The sequence below is a fragment of the Cervus canadensis genome, chromosome 31 (assembly GCF_019320065.1).
Source record: "Cervus canadensis isolate Bull #8, Minnesota chromosome 31, ASM1932006v1, whole genome shotgun sequence".
Taxonomy (NCBI): domain Eukaryota; kingdom Metazoa; phylum Chordata; class Mammalia; order Artiodactyla; family Cervidae; genus Cervus; species Cervus canadensis.
In genome coordinates this window covers 19,922,814-19,934,679 of record NC_057416.1, presented here as the reverse complement: position 1 = coordinate 19,934,679, position 11,866 = coordinate 19,922,814, and the positions used below count along the sequence as shown (strand labels likewise).

The following is an 11,866-nucleotide window of genomic DNA, read 5'->3' as shown; positions in this document are numbered from 1 at the left end:
AGTTATTAGTAGTACCCAATTTATCAAAATAACATGTGTGATGAATTTGAGAAAACTAATAAACATGAAAAGCAAAATGTATCGAGAAAACATTACCTATAGAGATAATGCACTTAAAAATTAGTTTATGCACCTGTGGACAAATAATCATTGTTAGAAGATAATATTCAGCATCACTGTTCTTATTAAATTTTTTTTTCATGTTAAGTGCTAAGAAACTATGTTCACAGCAAGTAGGAAGAGATACTGTTATAGGATACTCTGATCACAGTATCATTCAATTGTTTGAGCTATTTTTGAGTAAAAACGTCCCAAGGAGATCAGAGGGTTGCCGTGAGCTTGAAGGACCAGATCCTTACTAATTCCTCAGAGATCTTCTCCATCACCGAAGAAGGTAATTTTATTATGTGTGTCTCTGGTTCCAGGTAGAGCGCTGGATAAACAGGATCCTTGAACATCCCCGGGAGCAGGTGCTGGTGTCAGCATCAGGTCCGCCTAGGGTTCCCGTCGGCGAGGCAGCGAAGAGGACCACGCCCTCCGCCGCCGCTCGGGTCTCCGGCGGATCGCGGGCGGCGTGCGCCGCGCAGCGCGGCCCGCCTGTGGCCCCGCTCCCTGGCCACGCCCACTTCCTGCCCCATCCCGGGTCTTTCCAGGTCTCCTCTCCCGGTGAACCGGATGCGCCGTCAGTTTTCTCCTCAGCGTCCTCCGCTGGTTCCCCGCACCCCGGCGAGGCCGTAGGCATCCACGGGGGCACGGGCAGGGGGCTCCCGGAGGCTGGCCTGGCAGGTATAGGGCGCCGGTAGGAGCTGGGCGCGCACGGTTACCGCGCGTGGAGGAGACACTGCCCTGCGGCGATGGGTGCCAGGGGCGCTCCTTCACGCCGGAGGCAGGCGGGGCGGCGGCCGCGGTATCTCCCCACCGGGAGCTTTCCCTTCCTCCTCCTCCTGCTGCTCCTGTGCATCCAGCTCGGCGGAGGACAGAAGAAAAAGGAGGTAGGACGAATCCCGTGGGCATTCCTGGGAGGGCCGGGGCGGGTCCCGGCGGCGGAGCCGCGTTGCTAGGCAGATGGGCCGCCGGGCGTGGGCGATGGCTGTTTTTGGGGGTGCTGGCGGAGTCGGCGGGCAGGCCTTTGCGCATGTCCTTTGAGCCCCACAGTTTCAAAAGTGGGGTTGCCATGTCCTTCCTCAGAAAACAGCGCCAAGCCCCTCGCTCTTAGGTCACGGCGCGCTTTTGACCCTTAGTTGAGGGCTAAGCTTCAGGGCCCCTGAGTCAGTAAAAAGGGGTGTGTTGGATGTGAAAATACCGTTGAGGAGTAATTGAAGCCTGCGTGGAAGGAACGGTTTGTTCCTTGTGTTCATTATCCTGCGCCCTTCGTTATCCGTTTAGGAGGCAACAGAGCATATTGAGGCTTGTTTAAAGTTATTCTGTATTTTATTAAACCCTTATAAATCTGTATATTTTTCCTTAGGTTAAATTCACGGTATAATTGTGCCAGTACCCTCACATTATATAGGTTGCACACATTTGTTTGTGAAATTCAGATCACCTGACCACAGTCTTAGCCCTCTAATAACTGATAAGGGGCTTCTCTGGTGGCTCAGTGGTAAAGAATTCGCCTGTCAGTGCAGGAGCCAGAGGAGGCTTGGTTCGATCCCTGGGTCGGGAAGATTCTCTGGCGAAGGAAACGGCAATTCACTCCAGAATCTTGCTTGGGAAATCCCATGGACGGAGGAGCTTGGTGGGCTTCCGTCGTGAGGTGGCGACAAGACTGAGGAACACATCACACATGCAAAACTTTGATGAGGGCGAGATTTGAAGTAACTGACCGTATTTAAAGTAATTGTCGAGTTATTTGTAAATTTCAGTTGTCCTTGGATAACTTTTACCTTGGATGCTCGATCTAAAAGGATTAGAAAAAAATTACTTGGAAATGTGAGTAAGGTTTGTAATTCTACGTCATTTTAGTGAGAGCATCTCCTCATATTAATTCAAAATGGTTTTTCCCTGTTAAGTGTTATTTACATACACCTGGCTCTAATTCAGGTTTCAAATGTTACCGGCACTTTCTTGATAACTGGGTTGAGAGCGGGGAAAAAACAACCTCACACACAAAGTAATTCTGGTTCTCTTTACTCTTTGCTTGAAACAACTTTGGGTTAAAATATTTTCTCCCCTTTAACTTTTTTAATTTTAACATGAAAATAGGCCTTAGCGAAATTCTTGGCGGAGTTCTGGTAAGATTTTTGGTGAAGAACCACTGTTAACTTAAGAGTGTATTTACAAATATAACGATTTTTTCCCCCTACCGCCTGGTGTTTATATACATTCCTAGATTCTTAGATATCATAGTTTTTCGTGAGAAAAGGAGACTTGAAAAGTAGTTTTTGTGGGAATTACCAGAGCAGAGGGCAATTAAAACAAGTGAGGAACTCCAGGAAAATTCTTATGGTTTGTCTCCTAGAAAGATTTCTGTGACTGTGGTTACTTTAAATTGAAAGGAAAAAAAAGCCCAAAAGAAGTCTGAAAAGTGTATATCTTCAAAACATCTTAGCATCTCTAAGTATGACTACTTTAACATGTGACAACATGCATTAATTTAGTATAAGTGGCTTCCCTGGTGGCTTAGTCAATAAAGAGTCTGCCTGCAATGTGGGAGACCTGGGTTCGATCCCTGGGTTGGGAAGATCCCCTGGAGAAGGAAACGGCACCCCACTCTGGTATTACAGGGAGAATTCCATGGACAGAGGAGCCTGGTGGGCAACAGTCCATGGGGTCACAAAAAGTCGGACACGACTGAGTGACTAACTCTAACTTTCATAAATTATGATAACATCTGTTTCCATTAAATTATTTTTATAAAAGGTATTTTAAAAATGCAGTATTTTGGAGAAACTTGTTAAGAATTAAAAAAGGATGCCTGCCAAAACTTTTTCTTTCTCTTAAATAGAAGAGTCTAATACTGCTACATGGTGATATTGTAGAATATACATATTTAAGGAAAAGAGCAAAATAACAAATAGCTGAAATTTTAATGCTTTAGCAAATGAGCATGCATATTTCTGAAACATAGTCTAGTTCTCTTTCTGATGCTCAGTTACAAAACGATGGTCCTAAACAGACATTTCTCCAAAGAAAACATACAGATGGCTAACAAATACATGAAAAGATGCTTAATATCGCTCATCAGAGAAGTACAAATCAAAACCACAATGAGATATCACCTCACACCGGTCAGAATGTCCACCATCAAAGTCTACAAAACAGTAAATGCTGGAGAGGGTGTGGAGAAAAGCAAACCCTTTTGCACTGTCAGTGGGAATGTAAATTGATACAGCCACTAGGGAAGACAGTGTGGAGATTTCTTAAAAGCTAGGAATAAAACCACCATATGACCAAGCAGTCTCACTCCTAGGCATGCATATACCCTGAGGAAACCGAAATTGAAGAAGACACATGTACCCCAATGTTCATTGCAGCACTATTTACAAAGCTACAGCATGGAAGCAACCTAGATGTCCACTGACAGATGAATGGATAAAGAAGTTGTGGTACATATACACAGTGGACTATTACTCAACCATAAAAAGGAACAACTTTGAGTCAGTTCTAGTGAGGTGGATGAACCTAGAGCCTTTTATACAGAGTGAAGTAAGCCAGAAAGAGAAAGATAAATATTATATACTAACGCATATATATAGAATCTAGAAAGATGGTCCTGAAGAATTTATTTGCAGAGCAGCAATGGAGAAACAGACATAAAGAATGGACTTATGGACGCAGGGAGAGGGGCGGGAGAGGGTGAGATGTATGGAAAGAGTAACATGGAAACTTACATTACCATGTGTAAAATAGATAGCCAATGGGAATTTGCTCTATGTCTCAGGGAACTCAAATCAGGGGGTCTGTATCAACCTAGAGGGGTGGGATGGGGAGGGAGATAGGAGGGAGGTTCTAAAGGGAGGCGCTACATGTATGCCTATGACTGATTCATGTTGAGGTTTGACAGAAAACAGGATTCTGTAAAGCAATTATCCTTCAATTAAAAAACAAATAAATTATGGTCTCTTCAAATACTGAGAGAAAAACATTCTTTATTGGAAATACTGGAAAGTGATTAGTCTCAAGTGTTTTATTTTTCTAGGGCTATTGCAGTGTTGTTTTGACCATATGTGGTTGGTTGGTTGATTTTTGCTTAGATTAGAACCTGATGCCCAGTATGAGATTTGACACCATTGAACCAGAAAAATATAACAGTCGAAACTTAATTTACTACAATAAATACTACTAACATAAGTGCCAGAATATCTGAGTTGGCATGGATGGTGTTTTCTTTTGTGCTGGGGAATCCAAATGGAAACCTACAGTTGAACCTAGAATCAGAAACTGGACCTGGGTGATTTTAAGGAAGTCACATTTATGACAGTAATAGTTACCATTATAGGTTTTTTAATAGAATGGTGTGGTTACAATTCATACCCTAATTATTTGACATTAAATCACTTAACTTCCTGAATTTTAGTTATGTTTCTTAAAAACATAAGACATAATACCTACATTTCAGGGTTGTTGGGATTAAATAAGACTATATTTAAAGTGTTTAGTACAATGCACATAACAAATGATCAGTGATTTGGGTGCTGTAATTATGTGTCCTGATTTAAATGAAAGAATGATATAGACATAATGAAATCCTAAAATATGTAAAATATGTAAAATTGTTTTGCTAAGTTAACTGACTTTGTAATAACTAAATTATGGTTTATGGAATAAATTGTTACTTATTTTATTTTGAGACACTGGGAATTCCAAACTCTTACATTGTTTGAGAACTTCCCAAAAGGAGGTTTTTATATCATGGAACAATTGGTGATATTTATGGCTATGTGTGTGTCTGTCTATATTTGTATATATCTATTTCTTCATGACGACGTTTTCACTCACTAAATATAGTTAGCTTTTCTATATTCTTTATTTAAGAATATAGTCGAGAAATAAGTGAATAAGTAAAGAAAGTCAGCTAGAGATTTTTATAGTCCATTTCCTTAGTTACATTGAGTACAGTCTTGTTAATTGATTTTTAAATCCTCGTGTTAAGTGGTATGGATTTGCGGGAGACTTTAGTTTCTTAGTAGTATATCATTTGCATTCTGGTGCCTCATGGGTTGCCATTATTTTGACAGTTTCTCTGCTTCTTACACTGTTTAATCAGCTTCATTTAGAATTGTTTCAATCTGTAATGACTTCTAATCATATAAAAAGAACTCAAATTCTGTAATGATTTCCAGTGGTCTTAGTGACTTTGCCACCATCAAAAGTAGCTGCCGTCAGCTCTTCATATCAGTGGATGATGTATCTGCAGACACAAAGGGCCAGCTGTCCCCCCACCATTTCTTAGGATAAAGGGCTTGAGTAGTTTCAGATTTTGGTATCTGCTGGATCCTGAAACTAATTTCCATCAGATCAGTTCAGTTCAGTCGCTCAGTCGTGTTGTGTCTGACTCTTTGTGACTCCTTGGACTGCCGCACGCCAGGCTTCTCTGTCCATCACCAACTCCTGGAGTTTGCTCAAACTCATGTCCATCGAGTCGGTGATGCCATCCAACCATCTCATGCTCTGTCGTCCCATTCTCCTCCTGCCCTCTATCTTTCCCAGCATCAGGGTCTTTCCATCAGATACTGAAGGACAACTATAATATATATTATACTTTCTGCAAAGAAAATGATTAGCTAACAGGCTGGAACATGTAGGTAACAATGAACATGCAATATGATGCATTGAGTGACTCATGTTTTTTAAGAGAAGTAACATTATTAGTTGCCTCTGAGATAATTTCTGTAAGCACATTTTATACTAAGATGTATGTACCCAGTATCCGGTTACGTTTTAGTGGTACAGCCCTGAAATACTTTACTGTCTTGGTAAATGGTAAGGAAAGGATGAAACTTAAGCCATGGATTTCGATTTTACCTTTAAGCAGAGAACTTAGGTGGAAGAAATACCTTGTAAACATATGAGCACAACTTTAAGAAATGTATAGTAATTATACATTGATATCTGTCCACATGTACAGCGGTCATGGTGATGTCAGATTATCGTGTCATGTAGATTAGATTTTGTGTACGGTAGCTCCTTGAAGAGTAATTGGAAATGACAAGTCTTACTTAGAATGGCAAAAACTGCTTGTCACTAACTGTGAATGTTTAGCCTGCTGCAGTTTCATGGGTAATGGCAGAAGGCACAGGACTCCTGGGTCACAGCTGGACAGTTTATTACTGCAGTAGAATTGCCAGAATATCAGCGTTTGTGCCAGTGACACAGGCCAGCTGACACCAGGAATGTAAATTCTGGAGCAGAAGAGAACCTTGAGCTTGTGGAACCAGATCTTTCATAATGGGCAGTAAACTTACTTGGCTTCAGCTCTAGAGGAAGACACCATCTTTATGTTGATCTCTTGGCCAGATTTCTGCAGCTTCTCAAATTGAGCATATCTAAAAGGAAACTGTCCATCCTGCCCTCTGGATGCAAGTTTTCTCATTGCTGTTAACAGTGCTCTTTTATGGGGAACACATTTTAACCTAATTTTTAAGTAATCACTTGGCATATATATATCTTGGTAGCTCTTATGTTTTTCACACTGTACATAAAGGCTGACTTTACATAATTTCTTGCAGAGTTGTGCATAGATTTAAGGAGACCATTTTGCAAAATACTACACATAGAGATGTAAAACACAGAAATACTTAGTTTGAATAGTAAAACTTCAAAATAGTATTAAGAATAATAGAGAGTATCTTTTTTTTGTTGTTGTTGTAGTAATAGGTATCAATCTACCTACCTGCCTGGTTGTCTCCTTCGGTTTAATGTCAAAAGGAAAAAGGTCAGTGTCAACAGTGAGCTTACATTACAGCATGTTTCACAAATCTGTGATGAAAAGTCCTAACTTAGAAGCATAGCATCCTGAAGCCATTAATGAACTGAAAAAAAGTTAAGAAAGAAAGGAAGTATTTTCTAATGTATTTATTGTTACTGCATTTTGTTGTTGTTGTTACTTTTTTTTTGGTTACTACATTTTTGGTTGCTTATGTGAAGATACCTATTAATATTTTGACATTTGAAAGTGAAAAAGGAAGTTTTCTTTCCCCTGAATGCTACTATGAGAGCTCAGCTACCTTTGATGAAAAGGGGGACACCACACTATAGGTAAATTGTGGTGTTGATTTTATTTAATGAAACTGTCATCTGTTTATTTTAGATATGTATTTTTAGAGGTGGCTTAATATTGTTATGAACATGATTTGACTCAGCTTTTGGAAAAATTGTGTCCTCTCTGCCTAGAAAGCAAGCAAACCATTAGAAAGTTGGTTCATAGGATTTTTGTGGTAAAACTTAAGGTACAAAATTGATTACAAATTTTAAACTCTGCTTACTACTCATATTAAATATTAAATTGAATGAGAAGCCTTCCTGTAATTTAGTGAATTTAACAAACTTTGGAATTAGAATTAAGGCTTAAATTGTATCAGGAAATGAAAAAAATGTCAGTGTAGAAGATGTAATGCCAGGCATTTCGCTTAAATCGTTTATAATCTTCGCAATATCTTGGTGGTTGTGACAGTTTTGTTTGGCTTACCTTTGTCTTTGTTAACAGTATTCCTTGGTTTGATTTAAGTAATAGGAGAAATTGCAGCTATCCCAAGCCCCAAGCAGTCATTTTCATTTGTCGCACGATTATCCAGTACCTTTCTGATTATTGGTTTAGGAGTGGGCACATGATACAATTATGTAGGGTTTTTGGAAGTTTCCTCCTTCTTTATAAAGGACCCAAGATTGGGGTGGGGTTAATTCTCTCTTCCTGTCTTTGGATGTGTGTATCAGGATGTGATGGTTGAGTTGTTGAACTCATCTTGAACCACGAAAATACAAGCCTGAGGTCAAAACCAGTAAGTTCTTGATGGCAGAGTAGAAAAGAGGAAAGAACAGGGGTACTTGATGGCATGACTTAACTAGCCTTGGAATTGCTTCAACTGTGGACTCCTTATTGAGTTAACAAGTTTTCTTATTGTTTGTGCTAAGTCACAAACTTGTCTGACTCTTTGCGACCCTATGGGCTGTAGCCTGCCAGGCTCTTCTGTCCATGGGATTCTTCAGGCAAAAGTACTGAACTGGGTTGCCATGCCCTCCTCCAGGGGATCTTTCCTAGAGGGATTGAAGCAGCTTCTCTTGTGTCTCCTGACTTGACAGGTGGGTTCATTACCACTGGCGTGCCTGGGAAGCCCATCTTATTGTTTACATTTCAAATTGAAATTTCTGATTTTTTGTATTTGAAAGCGTTCTACTGAGGAAGGTCATCTTGCATTAAGAATTTTATACGTGACTGTACAACTTGTAAGTTTACAGCCTTACTCCAAAGAACTCTTTCTACACTATGTTTTAGTCACCTAACAATTACTTTGCTATATGAGTTAGTTACTAAATATTAGTGAAGGACCATTAGATATATATATAGCCATTGTCAATCTTTGAATATCAGTGGTCAATATTAGAAGTTTGTGTTTGTCTTTGAAGTGAATATTCATGTATTCCTTTTATTGAAATAATTTCATTTTTATTGTATGAAATTCTCTTTCCAAAAATTATGTCCAAAAGATGGTAAGAAAAAAACTGGGCATAAGTTTGTTATGTGCCTTTAAAGCTATTAGCCCAAGAAGAGTAGAAGAGAGTGAGTATACCTGAGCTATATTTGCTGTATGCTGCTTTCTATGTGAATGTTTTAAAAAATTTCTTATCCTTTTTGCTTTTGCATATGTGATAGGTTGATATGTATCTTAAACATATGTGAAATAAAATTCAGGAAGATTTGTAATTTTATTTTAAAAAAGATCATATTTTAATAAACTGTAAGTTAACGTTTGAGTTAAGATTAAGCAGAAAAACAGGGACCTTTCTCAAAGACCTGGTTTTGTGCAGTATTGATTGGTTGTTTTGTTTTTTTTTTTTACAGTGGAATCTTTCAAAGGGAATAAAAGATTTTTCTCATACTCATGAAAGTGGAGTGGCTTTGCTGTGTCCTGCTCTTCTTTCCTGTACTTTTTTTTTTTTTCTTTTGGAGCCTTTACGGGGAGAAAGAGTGACCGAGTCAAGGTGTAATAGAATCATACTGGCCCTGTCGTTCAGCTTGGCTTCCTACTGAGAGCTGCCTGAGTCATGGTTTTTGATGCCCAGTGGACTCCACATCATCAAGAGGATAGTCACTGGATGTGTGTGTGTGGGTGTGGGGGGCGAGGAGTGTTTAAACACTGCGCTGTAGAATGATAAAGCAGGAAAGTCTGATTTCAGGTTAGATAACAGCTGGGACTAGAAAGAGTTTTCCTGCCACCAGGGTTGTGTTTCCCTATCCCTATGCTCAGTTATGCCTTCCTTGTTTCTGCCTCTCCCCTCTTTTTTATTTTGATTACACTATTATCTCCTGATTAGTTATTTCGTAACTGATCTTTAATGAACTTTAATGATACTTAGAGTTGACCCCTTTGAGATCATAATTTATAAACTTAGGCCATCATTTTCTTTAGCAAGTTGTTTAAATAAAGGAACTTAGGTTAAGGGGATCCTAAAGTCACAAAAGACAGAACTCTGTAACCTATATGAATTCAGAAAGTATGAAAGTTTATTCTTCTTTCTTTCCCAAGTGGTGCCTCCTACAATCTCTAACATGAAGTAAAGCATCTTCACACATCTGTTTGCCAGAGTCCGAAATCAGGTCACGTTTTACTCGGTTTCAGACCTTTACTCGTGATTTTTTTGCCACCTCTTCCTTCACGCCAGCTGAAGATGTTCCCTGGGACTTTTCTAACCAGTGCTGTCTCAGAAGAGTACTGTTTTAAATGCCAGTAAAATGGACTCAATGTTCTTTTCATGCTGTTGAGTGCTTTTCCTGAGTGAGACTTTTTCTAACTCTCCTGTTTTAGATCTCGCCACTGGTACATGCTTCTCTCTCGGGTTAACTCAAACAGGTTACTCCTTCCTCTCCATTTAGAATCAGGAATTCCTACGTTGTGCTTTCCAGGTGGCTCAGTGGGTAAAGAATATGCCTGCAATGCAGGAGACATGGGCTTGATCTCTGGGGTGGAAAGATTCCCTGAAGGAAGGCATGGCAACCCATTACAATATTCTTGCCTGGAGAATCCCCTGGGCAGAGGAGCCTGGCGGGCTGCAGTCGTGGTGGGGTCGCATGGTGTCTCAGAGTCGGACACGACTGAAGAAAAAGAGCACCCTGTGCTCACGTGGATGGTCTGTGTGCTTCTGTTTGGCTCTTGGTTGAATTACTGCCTGTTGTCTGCCATTCCTTTCATTCTGCAAGCCCTTTGAGAAGAAGGGTTGTAGGTTTATTTTTAAATTTCTGTCTTCCATATTCAGGCATAGTGCCTTGTACTTGGTAAATGCTTAGTAAGGTTACTTTGGTCAAATTACTTAATCTCTCTAAGCTTCCATTTCTTTATATGAAAAGTAGAGATAGTCTGTTAGTCCCTGCTATAGAGTTGTGACCTTTCATGAGATAATCCTCTAAAGTATTTAGCATAGTGCCTGGAAGGTAAGTGCTTAATGAATTGCTAGCTTTGGTGCTTATATTAGTGAATGCATTCCCAGGATGTTCTGTGGTTGGTTTTATGTTTCCAAAGTGAATTTTCATGAGTTGCATAAATTGATTTGGCATTTCAAAAGAAACTTTTAAAGACATTTGATGTGCATAATTTTTCATGAATATTTTCTTATGTGACAGATTCTGCTACTAAATTGGGTGTTGAGAATGTCATCATTACTTTCTTTAATGCAGTAACCATTTTATCATGGTTACTTTTCCTATTTGACTTGTTACAGCATTTGATAAGTGTCTCAGTGTAGCCCTGTATATGTGTGTCCGTGTACGCACTCAGTTGTGTACAACTCTTGGCAAACCCACGGGCTGTAGCCTGCCAGGCTCCTCTGTCCATGAAATTGTCTAGGCAAGAGTACTGAAATGGGTTGCCATTTCCTACTTCAGGGGGTCTTCCTGGCCCAGGGATCGAACTTGCATCTCCTGCATTGGCAGTTGGATTCTTTACCACTGTGCCACTTGGGAAGCCCTGTTTGGCTGTAACATTTAGCATGCTTTGTACGTCTTAGAACTTGGAGGTCTTATTTTCCTCTCCAGGTTTTCTTCTGTTGCATTGAATATACTTTCTGTCCCCTTTTCTTTCTCTTCTCCTCCTGGAATTCCTATAATGCAAGCATTGTTCCTTTGATTGTGTCCCATAATTCCTGTAGGCTTTCTTCAATCTTTTGTTTCTCTGACTGGATGATTTCAGTTGTCCTGATTCTTTCTTTTCTGTGGTTGAGTCTGGTTTTGAAACTCTATTGAGTTCTCCTGATCAGGTATTGTATTTTTGTACTCTGGGATTTCTGTTTTTTTATTTCTATTATTTTTTTGTTGTTGATCTTCTCATTTTGTTGAAGCATTGTGTTCCTAATCTCATTTGTCTGCATGTTCTTGTAGGTCAATAAACTTCTTTAAGAAGTTTGTCTGACAGTTCTTAGGTCTGCACGTTTTTAGTAACCGTTATCAAAGCATTATGAGTCTCCTTTGGTGGTGTCATATTTACCTGAATTTTTATGATCCTTGGTTCCTTACGTTGGTATCTGCACACGTGAGTAAATGCTCTCCTTTTCCAGACTTTGAATGCTTGCTCTGACAGAGAGAGTGCTCCACCAGTCAGCTCAGTTTGGGTTTCTGGATTCCGCAGCTCTTACAGAGGTACTTTTATTTTTCAGTGGATGCTGAATTTTTGTTGTTGAGGGGCGGGAACAATAAAAATGAAGGTCGTCTCATGCT

At 39.8% G+C, this 11,866-nt stretch overlaps 1 protein-coding gene across 3 annotated transcripts in view; it reads left to right on the top strand.

The window, feature by feature from the left end:
• Positions 1-628: 628 nt before the first annotated feature.
• TUSC3 (tumor suppressor candidate 3) overlaps positions 629-11,866 on the top strand; it is a 215,418-nt gene continuing 204,180 nt past the window's right edge. The window contains exon 1 of one of the 3 annotated variants that reach the window (XM_043454211.1): positions 629-992. In XM_043454211.1, the coding sequence (XP_043310146.1) occupies positions 855-992 (138 nt within the window). In that variant the 5' untranslated portion in view covers positions 629-854. The remainder of the gene's footprint in view (positions 993-11,866) is intronic. The other 2 variants (XM_043454208.1, XM_043454210.1) reach the window with 2 other exon arrangements.